This window comes from Idiotropiscis lumnitzeri, chromosome 1 (assembly GCF_059441095.1).
Source record: "Idiotropiscis lumnitzeri isolate Australia: NSW breed Sydney's pygmy pipehorse chromosome 1, RoL_Ilum_1.0, whole genome shotgun sequence".
Taxonomy (NCBI): Eukaryota; Metazoa; Chordata; class Actinopteri; order Syngnathiformes; family Syngnathidae; genus Idiotropiscis; species Idiotropiscis lumnitzeri.
Genome location: NC_142391.1, coordinates 34,599,346 through 34,625,507, shown reverse-complemented (window position 1 = coordinate 34,625,507; position 26,162 = coordinate 34,599,346). Strand labels below are relative to the sequence as shown.

Genomic DNA, 26,162 nt, shown 5'->3' with positions numbered 1-26,162 from the left:
AATTTTGGGAAAAAAATATGTGCTGTGATTTTATGAAGCCACTCTGCGGAGTTTAATCAGTGCCAGTACCTGCTCAGTGGTATTATCCTCCCGGCCAAGAACCTCAGCATGCCTCCTGCACAGAAACAAATCAGTCATTAAAGAGATAATCATCTGATGATAATGAACACTGGTGTTGCACATAATACTCCAGTGATTCCATTAAAAGAGCGTCAATGGAGACACAAAAGGTGTCACACAATAAGCGCCATACTATATGCCCGGCCTCACCCCATGTCCCTACAGCGTTGTCCACTCCGGAAGGATTACCATGGATGATCATTTCGCCGTGGAAGGCCCAGCTGTTGATCAACTCGAGGTCCTCCTGACACCATCTGCAAAGATTATTCTCATTATTTATAATGATAATCGGCCATACCAGACCGCTGGGAGGATTTAGGATTTCCACAAAAGTGGTTGTTTTGTGTCCAACATTAAGACAATACTGCAATAAAAATGTACATCATACAAACATTAACCGAGGGCTTGATTTGCTATAAATATATTAAATATTATTATTATAAATTAGAAATGCTTGCTTCATCAAAATAGTTTTGTTACTTTATCACTCCATTAGCACAGTAAAAATAATAAATGTTTTTTTAATTAATACATGCATGGCTGTTGTTTATTTATATTTACCGCAAACATAAGTGATCAAAATAGAGAATTACACTGTCATTAATTTAACTATTTTAGTTACCGTAAACATATATTTATACATTATAGTATGACGCTACGATTCCATTGGCATATGGTGTCACTACCTGGAAGTGTGTTCCCCCTCTTTAAGAGGAGCGGGAATGGCTCCACTTGCACAAAGCAAAGCTGCTGCTAAACACACAGAGTAGGCAGCACTCGAACCCAGTCCTGCTCCGGTTGGCAACTCGGACCACACAGTTATTGTCAAGCCTGGCAGATCACTATAAACGGGAGGAGAAAGAGAAAATTGCTTGTGTGAATAAACGTCTGCTTTTACAGTGACATGGCACATACAGTGGAAACAGTATATTGACCGAATCTGCTTGAGCCATGTGTTAATAGAATTGAAATTGTACAACTTTTGTCTCGGGAGAAAAACACACCCTGGCTTATTGCCGGTCTTGTGGTTTCAAGCCAGACTTTCATTGAAGCTCAATCTATTGGAAGCCATCACGCGCTAGCTATGAGCCAACGGCAATTAAAGCTCTTGATGACCTGAAACTCAAAAGCGCGTCTCTAGTGCTATCTTTTTGGATTATCTTGCAATGCCGTCTACATTTTTATCACATTTTTATGGTGGCAGATGGACATTTTTAAAGTCTCGTAAAAGTGAAAGATGAAAATAAAGCATCCTCCAGGAAACAATGCACTTGTTATCTGGTCGACCTCTACTGGTGTCATCAATATTTACAGCTTTGACTTACAGCAAACACAAGAACTGATTTCAGTTCTCTCACTAGTTGTTTTACACAGCCTGTAAAAGACAAGATTTCCCATCTTCTTTCCAGGTCACTCTTCTTGCATATGAAGCAATGACAAGAAATCAAAGGACAAGGGTGATCCGCCAATATTCCAGACTCAGTATCAGAATCAGCAATAAAGTCTGGTGTCAGACAGCAACTGTGTAAATTGTGAATGCGGGAATAGTAGGCCAAGGGAATCAGATTTCACAATCAAGAGTTATTTCTACAAAGCAATTGCACTGTCCAACACACACTGTATGTTAATTACAAACAGTTGCCACAAAAAGGCTCCAAACAACAGTTTTTTTTTAGTATGCATGTATGTATTGCAGGCATTGTACTGAAACCTCCCATGGCAATTTGGTCAATTTCAGTGTTGGTGTTATTTTATTTATGTATCTATTTATTTATTCATTTATTATTTATTTATTCATTTTATTTTTTACAAATTACTAACCAATCTTAAGGCTTACTCTCTTTAATAATACAATGTTAATGGTTGAACAAAATGAAATTTTTGGGGTCTGCTGAAAAGTGATGATTTGAGAGGTACAAGGATTCCGCCTTGACAGCGGCGATATGAACTGTTAAATTAACATGTATGATGGATGATCAACTATTGTAAATTCCAATATGATTATAACAAAGGCCCAACTAATGAACTCAGCCTGCCAAATGTCATCTCCGGAATATTTTTGATTAATCTGTAACAACCAACTGCTCATACCAAAATCATGAGAGACTGAAACACCTGGCTCATCTGCATTAGACAATCTCCCATATGAGTATTTTTTTTAATCATTATTATTGGGTCTGTTCTAGCCAGACAGAGCAGATCTAGTTTGAGGATCCAAAAATGTTTGATTAAAAATAAATGCATCATACCCTGATCCGAACAGGGAGAGGTAGATGTAGAGGAATGCCAAGGTGGCTATGTCGCTTGTATCCAAATTTCCATTTGCTACACCAACAAATTCACTTAATCTCTTCACAAGTTCAGGATCTAGATGCTTTACTTCTTCCTGCTTACCTGTTAAAGAAAACAACAAAACTCAGACGCCCAACAACAATAGTAAGATACAATAGTGTTCACAAAGTGACAATAATTATCACCGCTCGATAATGACTAAAAAATGATCACGATTATTTGAGTAATAACTGAAATGACGATTATTCAAACGATCACTTATTTTTTGGGTACAAAACCAGAAAATGTTTAGACGTGAATAATTAAAAATTCTTTGAAATACTATAATTATGTGACATATTTTGGACTAATTAAAATGTATAAAACATTATTTTTTTTTAAATGTCTTATTTTAAACATTTTTAAAAAAGTACAGATGAATTAATTCAAGCATGGTTTTCTTAAATAAATAAACAGTATTGGAAGTTAGTTGCTATGCAATTATGAATTTACTATACAACTGTTGTAACATTTAAATAACCAATTTCAATAGCTCTCTCAAGTGCAAATTGTGTGCAAGTTATTTATTTATTGTTACGATTGTGCCAATGTAATCATAGAGTGTGATAATTAAAGTCGTACTGAAATTTGGATTAATTGCACAGGCCTAACAATAATACATGTGCAGTCTGCACGTGTGTGCCACAAGATTGCGAACAGTAACGACAGCATATTAGCATTGAACGTCAATCAATTTGTTTCACTCATTTCTCTTTGGATGCAAACTTAAATAATGTCATAAAGAACTGTTTAATTTTGTATTTTTGGGTGCATTCCTTACCACGCAAACATGGCATAATCTGCTTCAACTCGGACGCATCCCAGCAGAGGAAGACGTCAATGTTTGGGAGGTTGATACAAACTTTGCCAGTGTTGGTGGCTTTCAACTTTAAGTATGTTCTCAGATTCAAACTCACAGCAAGTGCGACCTGTAATAAATCAACACAAGTTATTTATTAATTGGGCAGCAGTATTTGAAACTATGGACTGAATGACGACGTCTTGTAGAACACACTTTAGACAGCTTGGAGCGGCTGTACGATATCAAACCCAAACAGACGCTTTGGTACCTTGATTTATTGACAAATTACCTTTCCGTGGACAACTGCGTGTTCTCCATGAAGAATTGCCTTTCCCGGAGCAGACACGATACATTCCTTTACGTGCATCGTTTCACAAGAACGCAGTGAAACCAAGTAGCTATCTTCGTCGCATACAGCTAAAGCGAACACTTTTAGAGACGAAGCAGTCAAGCTTGCTCCAATGCTTTCATGGGGGCTCGATGGAGTCCTAAAGTGAGTAAAGATGCAAGTGACATTTGACAGGATGGGTCTCAATGGGAAGTAATGACGCAGCCCGCTAACGTATCGTTAAGCACACAGCTGACATGACGGACTACAGCCTAGGATACGTTCGGCCAATAATAACCAATAAGTGTAGATCACTTCTTTGTTTGTTGTCTTTTTAACCAATCGCTGTCCGCGTTTTCCCCAATCTTCCGGGGTGTTATCCAATCGAATGATTTAAATGGAACGCCCATGAAGATCTACGGAAGCCGCTGAAGGACATACATGTGTAATGTTGTTAAACATGGCTACGTTTTTTCGCAAACCTTCAATGTTGTGCTATGTTTTAAGAAGTGTCGTTAAAAATTACGGGCGACAGAAAAGGGTCACGTTGTTCCCTTGGAGAAGGTTGTATTCTAATTGTTTTATATTAGCATTGTCGCTTAATTGTTATTTACGTAACGTTAGTTTTTGGAAAGAATGGAGCGAGAAGGTAGCTGTGAAAATCTAGTGACAGACGGGTGCAATTAGTTTGACTAACAGAATGCTTCAATTATGTGTTTGATCATATTGACACTGGTCATATTTCACTTTCACAGTTACGCCACTGACAGAGACAACAGAATTCCCAAAATCTATACCAAAACAGGCGACAAAGGTTGTTTCATTTGCAACTTGAAAAAAATAGATACCCCACTGATGTTCATACTGACTTGATTTAGTTTTGCCTTGCAGGTTTTTCAAGCACATTTACTGGAGAAAGAAGACCAAAGGAAGATCATATTTTTGAAGCTTTAGGAAACACAGATGAATTATCATCTGCAATAGGGTAAGAAACGTGCCAATACTGTACAGTGTACACTTTACTGCCTATATTGATCACATTGTATCAAATGTTGCAGCTTGGCTAGAGAATTTTGCCTTGAGAAAGGTCATACGTTCACGTATCAGCTGGATAAGGTGAGATTTATATATTCACTTCTTTAAAGAGGCATTAATGCGATTTATGGCAACTTCTATCAACCAGATACAGTGTGTTTTGCAAGATGTTGGCTCCAATATTGCCACTCCTCAGTCATCTGCAAGAGAAAGTCATCTAAGTACGTACAGGTGTTTGTTGCTTACGTTTTAAGTGAGTACATGCCTCCTGTTCTAAATATATTTTCTGTCTATAAGCTCGGACCAAATTTACTGGAACGTCAATAAAAGATTTAGAAGGTTGGATTGATACATTCACAGAGGAACTCCCTCCTCTAACCAACTTCATTTTACCCGTAAGTCCAATTAAGCATCTTTCATACTATCTGTCTGCATATGTTGGCATTTATTTATTTTTTTTGACACTTGTACCTAACAGTCTGGAGGCAAGAGTAGTGCAGCGTTACATATCGCTCGGACCGTCTGTCGCAGAGCAGAACGCAGGTCAGTTAGCACATCCCTTTTTAATATTCATTTGTATATTATCTTTCTAGTCGTGTTTATCCGTGTTTCTATTACAGCGTTGCTCCAATCGTGCGCTCTGGGGAGGCTGACCCAGATGTTGCTAAGTTTTTAAACAGGTACTGCACTGTAGTTGACAAGAAAGTGCTTTCAACATCATGCTATAAATTTGATTAATGCTTCAACATTTTCCACACAGATTAAGCGACTACCTTTTCACTGTGGCCAGATATGCCGCCCTTAAAGAAAACAACAAGGAGATCATCTACAAAAGACCTGAATAATGTCTGTGTATAATAAAACACTTAATTTCACAGTATTTGGGATGTACATTCATGTGGATATTTTGTAATTATACATGAACTTGAAAGTTATATTTGGGTTCATCCTTATATAAAGCTTTTAGTGAGAATACACAATTTTTCAAAACAGACATCCACTTGCATCATTTATGAAATTATCCCCTCTGCAATTCTTCAGCCATAGCAATGATTGAGACCTACGGTAACTTCTCATCTCAAACAATTTACCCTCCTTTCTTATTGGATTTTGTGTTTAATTTTATGTTATTTGTACAAAATATTGAGAAACGTGGTTTCAGTTTGACCCTTCGGCACAAATCACAGGATTTGACACCAGCCCTGGCTTTTCCAGGAGAGACTGCTGCCCCACGTTATGAGGGACAGATTGCGGTCATCGTACGGTGGATAGCGCAGGGAGGTGACGCATTCCAAGCGTGTGCTTCTTAGCAGACATGACTTCCTGTGAGAGAATGCATCAAAGCTGTAGCGTCCATGGTAGCAACCAATTCCACTGGCACCTGCCCCACCACCAAAAAAAATAAAATGAGTCACATTTGATATATTGCCAGATTATTTCCCAACTCATCATAACTCACCAACTCCACCAAAAGGCAACGTCACCATCAAACTCTGCAGGGTGCTGTCGTTGGAACAAAAACTTCCGCTTGATGTTTCACTCATCACTTTCGAAATCACCTGCATTGTCAGCAACACGGGAGAAAAAGAAGAAACATACGTGTAAACAGTATGAGCTCAAGTCAAATGTCACAAAGCTTCAAGTTACCGCCAGTCCAGAGCATTAAAACAGTGTTTCTCAAATGGGAGGATTTAAGATTTTTTATTTTTTTTAAGAAATGTCAGACAAATCTTATTTTTAATTTGTCATAGAATTCAAAATATGTTTTTTTTCTTTTTAATGAATGGGATGGTTACTGCACTTTAAATGTACGTGTGTATTTTTTACACCTTTAAAATAAGTATTATATATGACTCAAAAACAAAATATCTATGACACCCATCTATGATGGAACTCACCTCTACGTTGCATATTTTTGTTAGTTTATTGACATTAACAACTGTATAACAGTTGATACGGTATTGTTTCTTTGAAATAGCTCGTAAATTAAAATTGTTTATAACGGTGACCGAAAATCAGTTCTATGCTCTAGTTCCGCCTCATACCTTGCTGTTGTTGGAATACACATATACGCAGAGGGGCTTCTCTTGTTTGTTGATGAAGGCAATCGTCTCATCCACACCGTTTACAGAGAGAACTGGAAGCACTGGGCCAAAAATATCTTGTTGCATAACCGGGTCAGATTCATCTACTTCGGTCAAAATGGTTGGTGCTTTAGACAGAACAAAAAAAAGCAGTTCAGTCAAATATTTTTTTGTTGACATCCGGTTCTAATTTTTTGTGTGGGCTCTCACCAATATACTTTTCCGCCTCTGTCACCTGTCCACCCAAAGCCACCTTGCCAGACCTCCACAACAAGTCTTTCGTACGGTTAAAGATGTCCAGATTAACCATGCGGCTAAAGCTGCTGGATTCTCTGGGATCAGAACCATAGAAGCGCATCAGGCAGCACTTTAGTGCTTGGACCAGGCGGGTTTTTACATCCGAATGGCACAGGATGTAGTCAGGAGCAACCAAGCTCTGGCCGGAATTGTGAAAGCGGGCCCAGGCAATACGCTGGGCTGTGGTGGTCACATCACAATGTTGGTCTACGTAACACGGGTTCTTTCCACCCAGAACAAGGGTAATGGGTGTCAAACAGTGAGCTGCAGCTTGAGAAATTCGAATTCCTTCCTCTCGGGTCCCTGGGTTTTAACAAAATATATTTATTAAATACTCTATGCCAACGAAAATGGGATGTATTGTGTCTCTGCACATTTCTTACCAGAGAAGAAGACATGATCAAATTTAAGTTCCACAATGTCAGCCAAGTCATTGCTTCCTGCAAGAATTACATGGAAGCATTCCTTGAGGAAAACAAGAATTGTAGATAATTACATTATCATCATGGACTATAAATCATTTGAATTCCAACACAAACAAAAAAAAAAAAGTTTAGTATTAGTATTGTGATGAGATGCCAAAAATAAATCATTTTTTCTGATAAATGAATGAGCAATACGTTCGTGCATGTGGTTGCATTTTCCAGTAGTGTCAAGCTACACTGCAACAACAGAGTCGTCCGCCTTGTTTGGCGCCATCATATCTTAATAAAGTAAACAAAATATTAGAAAATAGAAACATCTCAGTATGATGTAGTGCAGTTGCACACTGCGAATCACTGCCACATGAAGCAACGTAAAATAAATACCTCCCTGACATTGGCATTCAAAACAGAGCATCATTAAATTTTTTCACAACCATCATTAGGTGTCTCTAGTCCAGGCGTGGGCAAACTACGGCCCCGGGGCCAAATGTTGCCCGTTTAACGTTTTAATCCAGTCCGCCGAACTTGAAAAAAATTAAATGAATACCTTGTTCATGTTTTATTTTCTAAATACTGTGGTTTTTCAATGACATTTATATTGTCGTAATGCTTTTATTCACTTTCCTTTCAAATTAAAGTCACTCCATCCATCTGCTCCTGGTCCGGCCCCTCTGTCAAATCTTACAACCCATTGTGGCCCGCCAATCAAGAAGTTTGCCCACCTCTGCTTTAGTCAATTAGAGTCCTACCTAGACACGTTACAACAAATCTGCAGTTGTCTTTTCAAAAGATTCCTAAGCCCAAATATCATTCCAGGAAGAAATTTGACCATGATTTTGCAGCTATCAATTGCGGACAAATATCCCTGTATGCATTAAATTATTTCTAGAATACAACAAAAAACAGTGTCGTACATTAAACAATTAACACAAAATAAAAAAGTCACGTAAACAACAATATCAACAACAACCAAAAAAAGACACTAAAACACGGACAGAGTGTCATGCGGTGCTGTGACTTCTACTACTCACATTGTCCAAGTAGGAAGGGATGAGGCGATGGAGAAGCGCTGCTGTGTGAGCTGTGCACACAGAAGGGCTGATGATGGCACAGTTACCTAGACGACAAATAAATCACGTGTACTTATAAAATATAATACTCTTGAATGTGTCAAGCACGGCTGTACCTGCTGCAATCGCTCCCACCAGTGGCACAAGGCACATTTGGACTGGACTGCACCAGGTCCCCATGATAAACACGACACCCAGGGGCTCGTTTACCACAAGACACTCATCCAGTGTGGCGGACTGAGACAAGTGGACATGGTCAAAGTTGGTCATTAAAATTGGAACTTAAGAGGCAATGAGTCAATCAGTTCAAACAGTCAGAAACAGTTAACATGAGTCAAAACAAAAACAGAAAAGCTTAACAGTGCTTTTATGAGTGTTAAAAATAAATAATGTCTGAAAATGATCAGTTCTACTCAAAATATATACGGACTCTACTCATGCCCACTTCAACCTTTAAAAATATCAAAACAACAGATCAGATATTTTCCATTTTATGGAAGTGAAGATGTTCACATTAACTTTGCTGACAGTTCAAAGTTATCAGACATCCCAATCAGTTCACATGAGAGGAAAACGCACTTTCAGCCTTCAACCGTGCAAGGCAATTTACATGTTAATCTTCTTTGACAAAAGAATGCAACTCTTTGTAACAATCTGATGGAATGTTCCCCCCCAAAAGGTTGTGTAAATCATTTGTAATCCCAATAAGGTTTTCATAATAGCAAAACAGACTCACCAGGTTTCTTTCCACCTGCTGAGGCTGCATCCACTTTTTGAGGTTGCCGATGGCATGAAGAGCCTCATTTTTAACCGGTATCAACTCTGACACAACAGTCTCGAATCGTGGCTAGTGCAAGACAGGGGATTTTAAGAATAAAAAAGAATTCAAAGTAAATTCTCATTTAATAAATAAATCACAATCCCTCACCTTGTGAAGATCCCTTCCAAGAGCGTCCACAAAGTCGCACTCATGTTCCTCCATCATTCGCACCACAGCCTCCAGCTGGGCCAGCCTGAAGTTCTCCTTGATGCTGCGCCTTGCCTGGAAGGACACCCGGGCTCTCTTAAGAAGATCCTCATACTGCAGAGGGTACGTCTTCAAGCATGGCTCCCCTAGCCGGGTCCTTCAACATCCAAAAGACAGATATTATCTCAACATCGCTCTTCAAAGTCAACACAACCTTCCGGCTGTCGTGATCCAGTCTACCTTCTGCATGTTAAACGGCCATTCCTTTGACATGCAGCGCAAGCCTTTGCACTCATTTCTATCCTAGTAAGCGCTCCAGTGCTGGACTTCCTCATTCTAACTGGTAAGCTTGTGAAGTAAAAGCCCTACTAGCAAGGAGTATAGTGAAAATCCTAACAAAGCCCTCCAGCTAGTCAGGTGATGCACACTACAAAAGGTCAGCATCACATGCATCTTGCACACCCACTAACAAAACCGACTGAGAATTAAACCTTAAACTCACCTTGGTATCGATTTGAACCAGCTGGAAGGAGAAGGGCTTAGTTGGCTGCTCATAGTTTTATTGTTTTTCCAAGATCTGTCACAAAGTGTGCCACAATGCGGAGGACTGAGGAGGATGTGTGCATTCACAGCATAATCCACATTATACCGGAAAAGCTTCCCAGGCTCATTCCCAATCCTACAGCGTCCTGTTTTTAGATTCTGTTGTGTTTGCATGTGGTGTTGCTTTCTCATAAAGCAGCTGTTGGCAATCAGGCATGATTTGATTGACTTATGAAAGGGGGGAGGGAAACACTTTGTGACTTTGGAGCAAATAGTTTATGGAACACCAGTGTGCATGATTTAACATATGAAGAAAACGTATCTTACATACATGGACATATTTGACATAAGAATCACTCTTTATACACATTCCATACTGCAGTCAACTCGAAAGACACTTTTAAGACAAGTTGAGTCTCACATGAATAGTCGAACAATATCTTTGGGGTTGGACGTGCACTTAAAGTGGATTACATTTCTATCCTTCTTGACATCATTTTTAAATCAATGACTGACTTCATCTTGTGAAAACAAACAGCTCCTCTGTTTTTAATTTTGGATGCACTTTTCAAAGCCCAGGTAATGCAAGTACCATTAGTAGAATTTGGAATGGTAGACTACATTTAAATGTCAACCAGTTCTACGCAATATTTTGTTGGGTAGCACTCTAGAGTTAGGACCTGCATTTGATGACGAGTCACTAATAGAGTCCACCAAATGTAATGTCTCCTAGCGAATTGGAGAAAACACCGGATATTTGAATAATAATAAAGAAAAAAATCTGAGACGTGAGAATATATATAATACATATTAAAAAAATACTTGTAACCGTTTTGTGATTCATCTTGTTCATCGGCGTGAAATTTAATTGCGTAGAACACATTGACATAAAAAAATAGCCGCCGCTACATAATTGTGTATTCAAAAGTAACACTTACAAAAAAGGAAATCATTGCACCTTTTAGGGTACATTTGTTGGTCACTGGGGTGGTAACGTATTTGAGAGTCCAATAATTATAATTAGGTGCAGTAGATATGTCTACACACCCTGTTCAAATGCCAGCTTTGGTCATTTCAAAAACTGTCTCCACCATTTATGTGACCTATGGACCTATACAACGTATGAGAATCATCAAACATCTTTCGGGGGGGTTAAGTAAAAAAATAACTGAGATCAACAAATGAACAGCACACGCTCTTATCACTTGGATGTGGCCGTGTTCAGAATCAATCAATCCCATTTATACCCGCGTTAAATGGGGGTCAGCATACAATTGGCACCAATTAAATCATATCATTTCTTTAAAAAAAGAAAAAAAATCCAGTTGTGTTTTACTGGTTACAGGTCACATTATCATTGAATAGATTTTAAAATCATTTGTCTTGGTCTCCTTTTTTCATAATACTAAAAGCTGGAATTTGGACAGGGTTATCCAGACTTATGTTGACAGAATATTTAAGTAAATATGATGATCGCCAGGAATTCATTGTGTGAACCAACTCTTGTTTCTGTTAAGAATTGTTGCCTTTTAATCCAAACTGTGTTGTTTTCACAAAAGCTGCTGGTTTGTACAATGGTAGTGTTGACTTTGTACGGTGGTAGGTAATGACAAAGTTTTTTACTTTTCTTTTTGCATAATGACAGATTTGCTTGAGATTTTATGCTCAGTTTTACAACTTTTTTTTTTTTTTTTTTTTGAAAGCTGTATTTTGATTTCAGGTAAGTCTCCACTAGATGACACTTAGCCCGAAAAGCAAACCAAGAGCAGAAACACTTTACCAAAGCATGACCACCCAACGGAACATCACGCAATTAGGCTGGTGATCCAGTCCATGACATCATGTTGAGAGGCTTGTTAGAACAGATAATTCTTCACAACATGGCTTACAAAGTCCATAGTAGAGCATCGTCGTAGCCTCAAGACTATTATGTTGTAGTCGTTCTAGTGGTATTACAGTAGTTGGGTTTCAGAGAATAAGCCCAGCCTCTGCTTCTATGGCTTATTTCCAATATACAACAATATTGTTTTCACTTTTGTAATAGGAGACTTGGTCTTAGTGGTAGCATGGGGAGGATGGCGATACATGAGGCACTCAGCGTTATTTAAAAGGTGTAGTGAGCAAAGTTCTGGTTTTATAGCTATTCTATGAAGTACAAAACCGCAGTAAATTTGAGATGTGACAAGATATTTCCAGGCATTTTTGTCACAGATAAAAGATGCAAAAGCAGACATCACTTCTGATTTAAAAAAAAAAAGTTAAGAAAAAAGCTAAATAGAATCTTACATATCCAGATATTCTGGTGCTCCACCACAAATGAAGCCTATCTTAGATCTTTTAATTCACAACAATGTTCATAAAAACTTGACAGTCTGTGTCTTTAAGAGGGAGGAAATTAAGTGAGATCAGCACAGGAAAACAGAGTCCTGCGTTACGGAGATTGAAGACAAACTCATTTGTCTTCGACTTGGACAAATTACATTTATGCAACGCCAAACACATTACGACTTATTTAATATCCTCTCAAAGATGCTTGGATACCAAAGTTCAAAATTGTAAGTGTATTACCAATGCATCACTTAGTTTTCACTGGTCTAATGGCTTGCATTGCATCTGTATTGCTTTCCAGTTCTCACGTGGTGGGAGTGTTCAATCTAAGAAATAAGATGTTAGGCCTGAGAAACTGAGATCGAGTAACCATAAATATGGATTTCATGGAGTTGAATACTATATACGACGAAATTAGATTGTGCTGCAAAAAACAGCATCCCCTGGATTGCTGGAAGGGAGTTAAATAGTCATCCTGCAGATGTTAAAATAAGACAAAAGGAGAGCTTGTTGCCCTTCATCACTCCTCTACTTTGTAGAAATTTCCTCAGACGCACTCTCTGGTCACGCGGCTTCATCCTGTGCAGATTGTCCTTTTGCAACACTTCTGTATTACGAAAGCTCAAAGCCAGTGTTCATACTGATGGCGTAGCGCAGCTTGTCACGCAAGATGCTCTTCTTGCTGTAGTTGGGCAGCTTGAGCAGGTTGAAGCATGTGGACGAAGTGGGCAACCGACCACCAGGCTCCTTTTTACGGATTGTGAAAAAGCCTCTGAGCACGCTGCCAAGGGTGTCCCCCGTGTCCTGGCCACAAGAAATAAACATGAAGGTTTCACGATAGAAAGACAGACTCAAGACAAAAACGTCCATAGCTTCTTTTTTTACTACACGTTCAGATTCTGTGCTGGTTTAAAAAACAAAATTAAAACACTGATATACTAAGGCTGGGACATTGCAAAGCAAATCTTGTAAAGATTGTTTTTTTTTCCTTTCATTAATATGTTTTCAAAGGCAAGCAACACTAAGAATTCTACTGTAAAATTAAGTTGTATAAGCCCCTAATTTACGATTTAAACAGCCTAGTATAAATAACTTGTCATATCCACATTTATGCATCATTGAGCCCTGTGACTTAGCAAATGAGTGACGTGATCAGGAAAAAAAAACTGTCGTCTTAATTTGGTTAATTATTGCCGTCTGCTAAACACTGCTCCTGAAAGATTTTTGTGGTTTATGTGATCAAAATGAATCCCACCAGCGATCCTCCAATATGGTAACCTACTATTGCATTCAGCAAGACATGCCCAAGCACTTCCTCCCAAATTCAACTGAATGGCGAAGGGGGGAAGTGACAAACAACTGCAGGACCTTTAAATGTCTACAACGTCTTTTTGTCTTTATAACATAGAGCCACCATATTCATAATATTGTACACGCATACCATAAAATTGTTTCAACGAGACAATCTACAAGGATGAAAAAAAAATTCAAGAGATGCTATTTTAGGTACTGTAGTTTTCCTTTTACGAAACCTCCTTAAATTGTGCTTGACCACTTTTTATGCTATCTATAAATAATACTGAGCAACGGCCTCACCTGATCGTCTGACACTTCCACACAACGGATTGAAAAAGGTGGCTTGAGGTAGGCAAAACCCAGGAGAGGAGGTCTTGAGCAGCTGGTAACAAACTACACAAGAGTAAAATGAGTTCAAGGAGACAGCATGATACAAATGAATTCGACAAGAAATGGGCATACTTTGAGAAACATTGCCCTCTCCTCAGCCGAGAAATCACTGGACAAGATGTCCCACAGCCAGATGATGACACGATGGCTGCTGTGAAAACCTCCATAATAGACTGTGTGCTTCCTAAATCATACAGACAGAAAAGCAAAAAAGTCAAATGGGAAGAAGAAACTAAAACAAAGTATGTAAACAGTTATCCAAAGTCTCACGCCACAGAGAAGAAGATGAAGTACGTACTTGAGATCATCCAAGTCAATTTCAGCGTTGTCGCCTGAGACTAGACGCTGAACCTCGGGTGTCGAAAACATGTGCAACCATTCCGGGTTGATGATGCTGCGAAAGCCTCGGATGAAAGCTGCCGTTTGCTCCTTAATCTGAGTGTGCATCCGAAAGTGAGCCATGAGGTGAATGTAGCTGAACCTGCAGAGCAAATGAGACAAACTAGAACCATAGAACCAATATGGTGTACATTTTTAAAACTTGGATGGTGGCGAGCATACTTATTTTCATTTGTGACTGGCATGGTCTTCCCTCCAGGTATCAACTCGTGACAAACCAGCTGTATGGAAAAATAGAGCAATTTGTTATTTTGTCACACAGTTTGCGATTCATCCAAAATTTATAGAAAAGTATGTCTTGTCAATTTTTTAAATCAACAGTTGTTGTTATGAGAGTTAAGATCATTTAAATATTTAACAAAATATTTCACTGGTTATCAAATTTTTCACACAAAATTATGTGAAGGCTTTAGATCAGAAGATGTCGTTAATATTTGTCAACTGCGGGCATGTGAATCCCTTTCAGACTTTTCTGTGATTAAGGCCTATATAAATACATTTCTGAGGACTCGACTACAGTTTGACTCTGGAATAGATTTCATTCATTTCAATCTTCTTATTGGGATTTTTTTCAACAAATTGGAGGTACACCGGCAGCAATTGTGCACCACCTTGGAGGTCTTGATTTGTTTCAACTCTTACCTGTCCCATAACATCTTCATCATAGGATAGCGAGAGTCCCAGATCCCCCACATCTCCATCATAGCGCTGTAAACATGCATGCAAATATAAAGTATCGTGTAGACAGCAATCTACAGCCTGTGGGGGTTATACAAATGACAAGCCAAGATTTACTAAACCTTAATGGAGGTGAGGTTCTTGTAAAACTCCGAGTCCAACGAGGGCAGTTCATCAATGGAGCTGTAGAAAGTGCTGTGGTGATGACCCAACACTTGACTGAGGAAAAAGGAGGCAAAAGGGACATCCACCACAATGCCCTAAACGCACACAAAATATCACAATATTCCAGGATGAGCACAAATACACGGAAACAATTCTTCATGTGTCACAAACACCTCATATATGGCTTTCCCTAACATCTTCCCCACAAACTCAAAGAGCTGCAGATGGTTCTCGTGGATGTAGGAAGTAGGGGAAGGATACAGCCTCTCATTTCCGCTTGTGGTCTGCCAAGAAGACGAAAAAAAGCTGAATCTGCTTGAAAACAAGAATTTAAATATTTGGGTTTTTTTATAATGGATGATTTACCTTGAATAGGTTGAGAGCAGGGTTGAATACTTTCTTAATAATCTCTTCTAGAAACTCTTTAAACACACCATCTTGATCGATACCAGCTTCATCAACCCCCAGGTCGTTCACAAATTTCACACGAATGACGCCTTTTATGGAATTCACAGGTAAACGGCGGAGCTGATCATAGCCATCCTAACATATGGGACACACATTAACGGAAACAGCACAAACATTTCCCATAATCCATCTGATTTGTGTCTGTACCTCTAACATGCGTGAACGGCGAATGGTAATATGGGTGACATGCGGCGAGGCAGAGCTGGTTTCTATTAACCCAAGATTCTCTTTTTCCTTGGTGACAATGTTCCGAAAAAGCAGCACCCTCTGAAATGACCAAAGAGCAAACACATTGTACACTTTCAGAGGAAAAAAAAAAAAAACCTGAACTTTATGATGTCAAGATTCACGCATTACCACCTCCTCTTTTCATTACCATGTGTATGTTAGTTAGCAGAAGTATGCAAGATGATGTGGGAATATTTCATTTACAGTGAATCCATTCATCACGGGTATATATATTCCACCCACCCATAATAGATTTAACGAACTGTACAGATTAAATCACGTTTCACACAATTTGAAACACACTCAAAGTTGCAAGCATAAAATGTATAAGAGTGGTATGTATTGTAATAATAATAAGGATGATAATATTATTTAATAGTATCTCTGAGACTGATATGTGGATTTAAGAGACGGGGGCTTGCATGGGTGGCATTTAACGTGGCTATGGCTGGTCTGCATGTGAGTGTTTGGGCGTGACCAGATTTCAGAACGATTTTACAACATTTTCTCAAGAGGGAATACTAGGGAAAGGATATTTGTATAGAACTAACGTTTACAGCTTACAAAGCAGTATAGATTTACTGTTGTCTGAAAATAAAGTCAGGCAACACCTCACATTGGACATATCCAAATTGTGCCTTAAGTGCCAATATTTTTATGCGGGCACTGCCTTGAAACTTTTGGCCATGCAATTCACCAGAGTTGCACAGGCTAATATCGAATTCAGGTAAGAAGACATAACTTTTCATTTCTCAGTTTGTGAAAGGAGGGGGATCATGCTCTGTTTCAGGATGTCACAGTACATGTTGCAACTCATGTTTCTATCAATGAACCACAGCAATCATGTCGCTAACGCCACCGTGCTTGACTGTGGGCAAAACAAAATTATCTTAACTGTACTGTGAACCAAACAATCTTATCTTACGTGGTCTTGTCAGACCACAGAACATGGTTTCAGTAATTCATGCTTTTGTACTGCTTGCTTTCACCAAACTGTTTGTGGTATTTCATGTAAGCCATGCAGACCAACTTGAAGCAGCCATACAGAATATGGTCTAATCATTAATACGCTCATGCATCTGTTTTTCAAACCAATTTCTGGAGTTGACACAGAGCACAAGGACTCAATTTCTTTGGTTGACGTCGGTGAGGCCAGTTCCAACCGGAACTTGTCTCGTTAAACCACTGAATAGCCTTGACCATCATGCACTTGCTCAGTTTCGAGTTACTACCAGCCTTCTTATAGCCTATTCAATCTCTGTGGAGTGCAACAATTCAGATTCTCAAATTCTCAGAGTTCTCACATGAGGTGCCATGTTGAACATCCAGTGGCCAATATGAAAGAATTGTAACCAAAGCACCAGATGTAACAGCAAAATGATACCACTTTTTTTGGTCCAGTGAGGCTGGAGAACCGTGGATTAGATGAGGCGGACAGGTAAATATTACATGTTTGAACAACATGTAAAGGTATAATCAAGGATGTGCCCACTTGTGTTGCCAGCTTTTTCAACAATAATTGCTGTGTGTTGATTTAGGTTTAGTGACTAGTAAATCTATACTGCCACACAAGCTTTACATTGACTACAGTAGGGGGGGAACACTTTTTGACTTGCAGGCTACAATGGGATCTAAATTTTGAAAGAGGGGCCGGGAACATTTGGATAGAGTGTTTGAGCCAGATACACTAGTGTGTTGTGAAGTGTGCAAACCTCATAGCACAGTAAGCACACGCAAATAAATGAACAACCCGATTTACTAACAGTGTGCACTGATGACTGCGTCTTACAAATGTGCAAAATAGCTCTCATCCAGGTAGTATGTTTGTGTCAATGAATCTGCTCGCGTTTTCCCCTTCGGTGACTCCATGCTCAAAAGTTCCTCAGTTATCTCAAAACTGGCGGTTTCTGTATCTTTTTCTGTTATTTGTGATAATAAATGTTACAAAAATAAATACCGTATTTGTACGGCCACAAGACGCGCTGCATCAAAGGGCGCAACACCAGTTGAGGGTGCTAATTCCGTATTTAATGGATATACTAGACGCGCCGCACTACAAGGCGCTAGCTAGCTCAGCTGCTCGCGCTAGCGCTAGCTGCTGTCAGCCACCATGACTCAACCCCCTAAGGGATCGTTGCCAGAGATATCACCCCGTTACAATGACAGACATCATGAAACTACTAGGAATCACTGCCAATAACAATGACTCTAACCAGTAAGAGGTGTCTTAGCAATAGTCTACGAGACAACGTCAGGGGAGGGACTTCACTGGTCACCACACTCCTTAGAGTCACGGTTTCAAATCAAAACCAAAAAAAAAAACTCAGCATACAAGCAAACAATGAAACAAAGAAATAAGATTAACACAAAACATGTATCTCTCATGCCATCTATATACCCAAAAGAAATAAAAATAACACAAAAAGATTATAGCAATGGCTTCTTGGGAGCCACGCAGCCTTAGCCAATTACAGCAATGGCTTCTTGGGAGCTACTCAGACTCAGCCAATCACATGGCTGTTTAGAGAGATGTGCTGTTGTGCTTTGGGCTTTTTGCAGTCTGTTGTCTAAACCTGGGACGTTTCTTGCTTGCAATAACAGACTACAACATTGTGGACAGCTGCCCTTTTGTCCAGCTTTCTCCTACACCATCACCCAAACACCATAGTCACATAATGTATAAGTCACGGTCAATTTGAAGCATAAATGACTCAGACTTTGTCCAGCAGGGTGTGTTAACATGCACTCCGAACAGCCCAATGAGTAAAAGGGTTGATGGTCGCGAGTGATGCTTAGTCCATATAATGGGTGCGTCGCTTTACAAGGCGCTTTGTTGGTTTTGGGGAAGATTAGGGACTTTAAAGAGCGCCCTATGGCCCGGAAAATACGGTACATAAATAAGTAAAAAAAAAAAAAATCAACTATTATTTTCCCTTTATATAAAATTGTACTAATAACAAACAACATATCAATAATTTAAACACAAGGAACAAATTTAAAGAGTAAACCAAGGACCAAAGAGAAATTGTATTCGTGGTATCTTCGTTCCTTGTGCAGTTGCTTTTCAAGAACACAAGGCCTTCCGCCAACTGTGTGATAAATTCGTACTCGGCTTGAAAGAATTATATATTAAAATAATAATAATAATATCCATTGATCCATTATCCAAACCGCTTATCCTCACCAGGGTCGCAGGGTGCAGGAGTAATGACGAGTAAATTAGTGGAAGACATGAATGAGAACAAAAAGAATTATTGGGATAAAATTAATTATTTGCATGTACCCGACACATATTGATTGCTACATTTTGGTCACGAGCTTTCGCAATTTATACTCATATGAAATTATAAATGTGTTTATGGGTAAGTATTGTTCAAACCGGACATTGTAACTATGGCAAAGCCTTTGTCTTTGTGTGCCCTTCGATTAGCTGGCAACCATTTCAAGATGCACCCCGCCTACTGTCCGACGACAGCTGGGATAGGCTACAACACCCCCGCATCCCTCGTGAGGATAAATGGCTCGGATGGATGGAAGTTTGGCAGTCGTGTTTTCTCAACACATCCAGTAAATACTTCAGGCTTCAGAAATTAACTCTCGTCTGCCCGTTATTATTATTTTATAATGCAAACAACAATTACAATATAATAACTCACATTTTTATGAGGAATAACATGTGGGATATATTGCAGTATCAGCTGGGCTCTTTTCTTGCCTTTCTCAAGCTCTTGGAACAACAAGCTGGGTTTTAAGTCCCTGAATGCAACAGATGGAAGATGAAAAAGATGATCTTTTCAAATTAATCCCCGTTTCAAACGTGGAGACACATTCTCAGTTTGAATTTACTTGCGTAACCAGTGGTCATCAAGGGTAAATCTTCGCCTGCAGTCACGTTCGTAAAGCACCATCAACCATCCGTGAACACTGTGGAATAATTCCAGTTTCTCCCCCTTTGCGTTCTCTGTTAGAAACACAAGAGTAAGTTTTGCACATTTCTATGGACAAGCAATTGCTGTATTATAACATCATGCACAGTATAATGAGCTCCACTATCTCCAGTTATGTCTGGCAATGCAGTTCTAGACCACTGCAAACTACAACCCCAATGATCAACATTTTCAAATTAACAACTGAGTGTATCTCTCAAAAAAAAAAGGCAAAATCATCTTTCTGTACAGATCACATTTTTCTTACGACTTTTTTATGGCAACTCGTTTGATTACCTAATTAAGCAGCCTGTTTGCATATGTACAACATTTTTACTATTATCACCATAGATTTTTATTAAAACATTGAACAATTTCAGACAAAAACATTCCCATAGCCATAAAAATGCAATAACAGAAAACTGGTTCACTCACCTAGGATACCATCCCATATCATTTTGTACACAAATGTGTTAAGAAATGAAGAGATAGTGATGAGCTCCTCTATTTTGAAGGAGGTCTGCTCTTCATAGACTTCAATGTCATCCAGGATTCTGAAACACATAGACAACAACTGATGAACACATACAATTCAAAACCATGGAATAAAACAAATCCCAATTACGTGATGAGGTGCCGTGAACAGTCACAGAAAAGCATGAGCATAGCCAGGAGCTGCTTGGACTCTTCTGTGTCATTGTTGAGACACTCCATGAAAAGTTTGAGGCCTCCCTGTGGGCCAAGTTCACAGATAAAAGCCCACAACTTGGGGAGGAGGTCATCAAGGTGTGTCAGACCTGCACGTAGAAAACGCAACGTAGCGACTGTCCCATTATACATCTCCAAATATTTCAACAAATTATTTATTGGCCCTGGTACTGACCGGTGAGAATCTGGAGTCTAATTTGCGTCAGTGTGGACAGAGCAGTTTGGTAGAGCACACAAATGCTGCACACCTTCTGAACTTCAGCCGAGTCCACTCGCTTTCCCCCAACCGGCTTCAAGATGTTTCGAACAGAAGCGGACTTCTGAAAAGCTCGCTTAAAGAGGCCTGTTAAGGAGAGGAGAGAAATAGATTCTTGCGTCCATTAGCTTTACCACCAAAAGCAATTATAAGATAAAAAAGAAAAACATGGATTCATAACCAACTTTTAACTGGCAGGTTATTTTGCGATGTGCTAGGTTGTGCGGGTGAGGGAGTGGGCTCCTGACTCTCGAGCTTCTTAGAGAGGACATCACTGAAGAGGGTCCGAATGACAGGCACACCCCACAGATACTGCAGCTGCTTGGTGACCAGTGGCATTGATTCATTAAGACTGCAAGAAGGAGCAAATGGGAATTGCGGCATCTTAAAAGAGAGTCAGTGCAAACACACACACAGTGGCCACAACATTAGATAAACCTGTATAAAATGCAATACAATACTGTAGCTTCATCGCAAATGCTTGTAACTCTCAACTGACCAAAAAAATATGTCATTTCATTTAAAATGTCAGATTGTCTATATTTTCATTGTTGTTGGATAAAACTGCAGTTCAACACACAAAGAGTGGTTTACATTTTTTTTATTCAGTTATATGGTAAAGGCTGCATTAATATTAGAAGCACCACTTTGTATGGTGCATTGCAGAGCATTTCTAAACCTCCGCAAACAACAACAATAGAAATAAATTAAGAAAGAAAGAAATGGGCAAAAACAGACAAACAACCACTCATACTCACATTCACACCTATGAACAATCAAGAGTTTTCTTTGAACCTAACATACATGTTTTTGGAATGTGGGAGGAAGCCGGAGAAACTAGGGGGGTGTCCCAATCATTCTAATCCGTACCAACAGTCCATTCCACATTCCGTTCCCACCATATATTGAATGTGAAAAAAAATGATTCAGGATGAATTTAAGTAAACTTAAATTGTTATTTTGCACCTCAAATATCATAATTTTTATTGACTTTATTAGGGTTATTTCTTAGGGTCCTATAATTCATTTTGTACTTATTTTAGTCTCGTGTAGTGAATTCTCATTTTTGAGGTGAAATTTATGTAACCTAAATGTTTGGAATAAATAGGTCTTATTTTCTTGTACCTACTGTTGTTTTTTGTTTGAATAGTATAGTAATACATTTCAAAGCAGTAACCTCAACCTAGCCTAACGCTATAATAATTTATTAAATTAAATATTAAAATGCATACATTACCCGGATTAAAGTGTTCAGGAAAGCTACTCACCCATAATCTACAGTTTGGGAGAACCAGCCCAGGACTGGGTGCCAGTGGGTGAGGTTAGACTTCTTTTGGGACACATATCTCTGGCAGTAAGACAACATGTCAGTCAGGTCCTTCACAAAGCGATTGGTTTCCTCTTCTATGATTCGCTCATTAAGGAAGCCCAAGTGAATCAGGTTACCTTAATTAACACAGGGGGGAAAGAAGTGAATTATTCTTTCACCTGTAAAGTATCACCTGACTAAGCACAAGCCCTCAAATACTGTACCGAGTAAGCAGAGTGTGTGGCTCCCCTCAAGACACACACAGATATCAGAACACTGCTCCTCACGGCTGAGAAACAGGATAAACCTCTTTAAAAGGCCATAAGTCTGGATGGAAGTAATGCACTGTTGCAAGAAAGGCAACATTAAAACCTGCATTTTGAAGTATGTTACTTATGTTATTCAGTGCTGGCTTCGTACCTCTGGAGTGAGCATACACAGGTGCGAAGTCACAGCTGGAACTGACATGATGTGAATGAGGAATGATCTGAGCAGGTTGTCTGAGAAGTGAGCAGCGATGACTGGTCTGATATTAAAAAGAAAAAAAAAAATCAAGAACGGAAAGGAAATACATCAATCTGGGGCTGATATGTGCATCGTAAATTTTTCCATTTGAACAAATAACTGAACATTTATTTTAAAAATTATGCTTAGCGTTTCATTTTGCACTGAAAACTGTTTATATATTGTTTGCTGAAAAGTACTGTGATACAATTACAGATGGTTTACCTAACAAAATGAACAGTTGTTATTAATAATAAATAGAACATTAATCAGAGAGAATCATGATTATAATTTTGGCCAAAGATGTGCAATCTGTCATTTTTTCCCCCTCCTTCAAATGTAAGTCCATTTCACCTCACTCACCTTAGCGACAGAGTAAAGATCGCTGTTAAAGTGCCTTTTGAGAGAGCTGGTTTCGAACGAGCCAAGCCGTTGGTCAGCAAAATCTGGAAAACAGAGAAATATGTTCTTAAGGACAGCTGGCAATGCTGAAAAAGTCAAAACTTGTAACACAATTTGCTAATGAGCAGAACCGAGAAAGTAAACCTTTATCGGTACACCTGCAAATGGCAATGACATCCAATATATAACCTGACTAAAACATAAGTGCATTCTGCCTTTAAAAAGGCTCAGTCACACAGCTTTGATTAAGATGTTTGGAGAGGTAATAATTAAAAGAATATGTGGTAACACTTTAAAATAAGGAAATCCTTATTACGCATGCATAAAGTATTTATGCATTTGTTATTATTTTGACACTTTGGCTTATCCTTCAGAAACGTTGAGAGTTTATATAAGAATAAGAGCCGAGTTATCCATCCTTCACTATCTGAAACTGTTTACCCTCACGAGAGTGGGCCAATATTTAGAATTTCAGTAGTTTTACAAAATTGTAGATGCATATTCTGATTAGATTTCATTGCTTTGTGCAGATGTACCAAATGTTGATCCAAGGGAGTGAAGTCTGAATGTGATACAGAACCTGTAGTGTTGAATAGAATCCCTTTTGATTGAGATAACCCATGATATTCTCACAGATTCTCGTCAAAGCAGGTCGGAGAGCTTCTCCTAAAACAAAGAGGAGGAACAAACTATGATCCCTGACAATATCAGCTAAAATTAACATTGCTCGTGTGACTCCTGACCTACCCTTCCCTCTCACAATCCGCCATGTTGATGTGTCCGTGAACGTGACCAGCATGGTGAGGTAAAGTGTGACCAATTTGTTGTCCTGCAGTATATCAGGCTGGGAATCATAAAACAAATACATCATGCAACCTAATATCTTCAATATTGTGTTTACTGATATTTAAGACCTCGATTAACCTTTAAGTTTTTCAGTAGTTGACAGCAGGTCCATAGCACATCTTTAATTTGTTTCAGCCAAGGGATTGTGAGATCTTTGGAGAGCGCCAAAGACACATACCAGACCTGAGAACCAACGGTGAAAACAATCAATTTGAAAACTCACGTCATGTTGTTTGGCAAGGAAATAAACATAACAATACTTACTTTAGGGTCATTTTCAACTTCCATGCTGGCAAGAATAGCCCTACAGAGCTTTTCAAACCTCTGTCCAAAATGCAAAATTAAAGATTATAAATTGCCCACAAGCTCGGCCACAACTTGAATGAGAATTTGATGACAACAATAAAATGAGGTTCAATGCAAGATTCTGCTTTCAATTGATTATGCTTATTTGTGATTAATGTCTAATGTGTATTGTTGTAGCACTGCTCATCAAACCAGGCGTTGTTTCATTTATTTGGTCAAATTAGGTAATTAAAATATTAGAAATCACCTTTATTAAGATGCATTGCAGTTCTACACTTTTGCAAGCTGCAACAGCCAATTAATGGTGAACGGGCTTTTACTTGTACAGCGCTTCTCTACCTTCACCTACTGATGACGCAGCATCAGGAGCAATTGGGTGTTCACTATATTGCTCAAGGACAATTCGACAAGGTCCCAAGAGTTGAGGATTGAACCCCACAACCTTCAGATTTCCCATATCGTTTGCCATTTTAATTGATGTTTTATGTTCTGTTATATTTTTGTACATTTTTTATTTAATTTTGTACAATTAGTGCCCTAAAAAGGCGCCCACAAATAAAATTAATTATTAAATATTTGTATTATTACAACCACTCAACCCATTGAGCAATGGTGCACCATAATCAATCATATAGAATTTTATAAAATAATATTTTAATTCGAAAGGTATTTTCAGTACAACTTTTGTATTGCTCAAAATATGTGTCATGTACCGAATTTTGTGGCTTGTCACGCTGTATATCAAATAGTTTTCAATAAGATGAGACCACAACACTGCTCTGAAACTAGAAAAAGAAACATTGTTTGTGGTTATACTCACCATCTTATCCTCTGAGCGGAAAATGAATAGTAATTTACGAGCAATTTTAAAAATGGAAAGTGCATTTCTTTTTGATGTTGCAGCAGAAGCGTCAAAATAGTCATCAAAGTCTTTCCTGGTGAAAATAATAAATAAAAAAACATAATTTTATGCAGGAGATATGTTGGAGAAGCAGTGTTTGTTTTGCAAGTTGACAATAGAGTAAGGAGAACCTTATTTGTTTCTGGAGTCTGCAGCGACACAGAAATCGTCTGACCAGGGCTTGGATGAGGATTGCTGCTCTCTCTTTCTCCTTCTGCCCTTTCCTCTCCTCTCTGGCCTGCCTGGCTTTATCCAGGAATTCAGACTTCGAGCTTTGAGGTGCACCAAACATTGTGCACCTGAAGGTGGGGGCGTTGAATCACTTACTTTTCTGCCATATAGCACACGGTGCTGTTGTAGTATAGATGCTGATAGCTCCTCACAACACTTACCTGTTCTGCAGAAGTTCTCGAGATAAGATCTTAGACGTGCCAAGAAGGCTCACCTGGTGCTACACCTCCATGGTGATGTTGTCTTCGGGGTTTGAGCAGCAGCAAAAGCTGATTACCTATGTGGACTAACTCGTCATCTCTGCATAAACGCGCAACACACTGATAAAGGGGCTGAAATAGTTAGCATCCACGGCTAGTTCGAGACAAGTCTTGCATAAATATCGTCTCACAGTTGAGCTTCTCACATTGTTTTGTTGGTAATCATCATCATTTCGGGATTACGGTTAATTGTTTGCCGATGACAATCACAGACACGGGCGCTACATATCACTTTAACATGTAAACAATGAGAGGCGATCCGAACACGACCCGAAACAATTAATCCACGGTGTCGCATTGAATGATTTCCGGGTAGCATTCACCTCCGAGTCTGAATAATTTTGCAGTAATGTTTATCTACTAGATCAGCGTGATGTGCAAAAAGGTCCACCATGATATGAAAAATAAAAAATCCAACTCAATTTATCGGGTGGTGAATGAAGCCTTTAGATTAACGTTGTACGTGAGGGACGGGGGACATTATTAATGTTACTCCTCCATAGGGGAAAAGGTGCCCAGGGCTAATAAATATTATGTTATTAAACTATTATCCGGTTAA

General features: G+C 38.9%; 4 protein-coding genes across 8 annotated transcripts in view; 1 reads left to right on the top strand and 3 right to left on the bottom strand.

Moving 5' to 3' along the window:
- mvk (mevalonate kinase) overlaps positions 1 to 3,887 on the bottom strand; it is a 47,808-nt gene extending 43,921 nt beyond the window's left edge. For 2 of the 4 annotated variants that reach the window (XM_088297383.1, XM_088297381.1), the window contains exons 1-6: positions 3,543 to 3,884; positions 3,233 to 3,380; positions 2,370 to 2,514; positions 807 to 962; positions 271 to 374; positions 70 to 115 (exon numbers count right to left, since the gene is read on the bottom strand). In XM_088297383.1, coding sequence (XP_088153509.1) covers positions 70 to 115; positions 271 to 374; positions 807 to 962; positions 2,370 to 2,514; positions 3,233 to 3,380; positions 3,543 to 3,620 — 677 coding nt within the window. In that variant the 5' untranslated portion in view covers positions 3,621 to 3,884. Of the gene's footprint in view, positions 1 to 69; positions 116 to 270; positions 375 to 806; positions 963 to 2,369; positions 2,515 to 3,232; positions 3,381 to 3,542 lie in introns of all 4 variants that reach the window. The other 2 variants (XM_088297380.1, XM_088297382.1) reach the window with 2 other exon arrangements.
- A 119-nt stretch (positions 3,888 to 4,006) lies between these two features.
- Positions 4,007 to 5,496, top strand: mmab (metabolism of cobalamin associated B). The gene is made up of 9 exons (XM_088297378.1): positions 4,007 to 4,145; positions 4,337 to 4,395; positions 4,473 to 4,566; positions 4,640 to 4,697; positions 4,765 to 4,837; positions 4,914 to 5,011; positions 5,095 to 5,159; positions 5,237 to 5,296; positions 5,377 to 5,496. The coding sequence occupies exons 1-9, from the start codon at positions 4,030 to 4,032 to the stop codon at positions 5,459 to 5,461; spliced, it is 708 nt and encodes a 235-aa protein (XP_088153504.1). The 5' UTR covers positions 4,007 to 4,029; the 3' UTR covers positions 5,462 to 5,496.
- On the bottom strand, positions 4,799 to 10,232 carry aldh3b4 (aldehyde dehydrogenase 3 family, member B4). 2 transcript variants are annotated; one of them, XM_088297377.1, is made up of 10 exons: positions 9,700 to 9,890; positions 9,421 to 9,616; positions 9,229 to 9,339; positions 8,609 to 8,729; positions 8,454 to 8,539; positions 7,381 to 7,462; positions 6,911 to 7,300; positions 6,662 to 6,828; positions 6,076 to 6,175; positions 4,799 to 5,997 (listed from the first exon to the last, which is right to left on the bottom strand). In XM_088297377.1, the coding sequence occupies exons 1-10, from the start codon at positions 9,792 to 9,794 to the stop codon at positions 5,798 to 5,800; spliced, it is 1,548 nt and encodes a 515-aa protein (XP_088153503.1). In that variant the 5' UTR covers positions 9,795 to 9,890; the 3' UTR covers positions 4,799 to 5,797. The 2 variants fall into 2 exon arrangements, with proteins under 2 accessions (XP_088153503.1, XP_088153502.1); XM_088297376.1 differs by lacking the exon at positions 9,700 to 9,890 and adding an exon at positions 9,962 to 10,232 and having other exon boundaries at positions 5,444 to 5,997.
- Positions 10,233 to 10,870: 638 nt separating this feature from the next.
- On the bottom strand, positions 10,871 to 26,071 carry ube3b (ubiquitin protein ligase E3B). The gene is made up of 27 exons (XM_088297375.1): positions 25,505 to 26,071; positions 25,244 to 25,411; positions 25,032 to 25,146; positions 24,170 to 24,229; positions 23,984 to 24,088; positions 23,807 to 23,903; positions 23,640 to 23,725; positions 23,021 to 23,103; positions 22,574 to 22,679; positions 22,378 to 22,498; positions 22,113 to 22,290; positions 21,030 to 21,196; positions 20,764 to 20,931; positions 20,506 to 20,677; positions 20,316 to 20,434; positions 19,801 to 19,915; positions 19,611 to 19,710; positions 15,874 to 15,993; positions 15,625 to 15,801; positions 15,432 to 15,542; positions 15,216 to 15,353; positions 15,058 to 15,123; positions 14,578 to 14,636; positions 14,315 to 14,497; positions 14,089 to 14,200; positions 13,927 to 14,019; positions 10,871 to 13,134 (listed from the first exon to the last, which is right to left on the bottom strand). Exons 2-27 carry the CDS (start codon positions 25,402 to 25,404, stop codon positions 12,943 to 12,945), a joined length of 3,204 nt encoding a protein of 1,067 aa, XP_088153501.1. The 5' UTR covers positions 25,405 to 25,411; positions 25,505 to 26,071; the 3' UTR covers positions 10,871 to 12,942.
- Between the last annotated feature and the right edge of the window lie 91 nt (positions 26,072 to 26,162).

Bases quoted from the DNA above. Each gene is read 5' to 3' on its own strand.
- mmab (XM_088297378.1), top strand. From the start codon at position 4,030: ATGTTGTTAAACATGGCTACGTTTTTTCGCAAACCTTCAATGTTGTGC. The intron at 4,567-4,639 runs GTAAGAAACGTG...CAAATGTTGCAG, and splicing joins GAATTATCATCTGCAATAGG to CTTGGCTAGAGAATTTTGCC. The intron at 5,297-5,376 runs GTACTGCACTGT...TTTTCCACACAG, and splicing joins GTTGCTAAGTTTTTAAACAG to ATTAAGCGACTACCTTTTCA.
- aldh3b4 (XM_088297376.1), bottom strand. From the start codon at position 10,194: ATGAGAAAGCAACACCACATGCAAACACAACAGAATCTAAAAACAGGA. The intron at 8,540-8,608 runs GTACAGCCGTGC...TTTGTCGTCTAG, and splicing joins GGTGGGAGCGATTGCAGCAG to GTAACTGTGCCATCATCAGC. The intron at 7,463-8,453 runs GTGAGTAGTAGA...GTTTTCCTCAAG, and splicing joins TCCCTTCCTACTTGGACAAT to GAATGCTTCCATGTAATTCT.
- ube3b (XM_088297375.1), bottom strand. From the start codon at position 25,404: ATGTTTGGTGCACCTCAAAGCTCGAAGTCTGAATTCCTGGATAAAGCC. The intron at 20,932-21,029 runs GTTGGTTATGAA...TCTCCTTAACAG, and splicing joins AAATAACCTGCCAGTTAAAA to GCCTCTTTAAGCGAGCTTTT. The intron at 20,678-20,763 runs GTCAGTACCAGG...TTCTACGTGCAG, and splicing joins TAGACTCCAGATTCTCACCG to GTCTGACACACCTTGATGAC.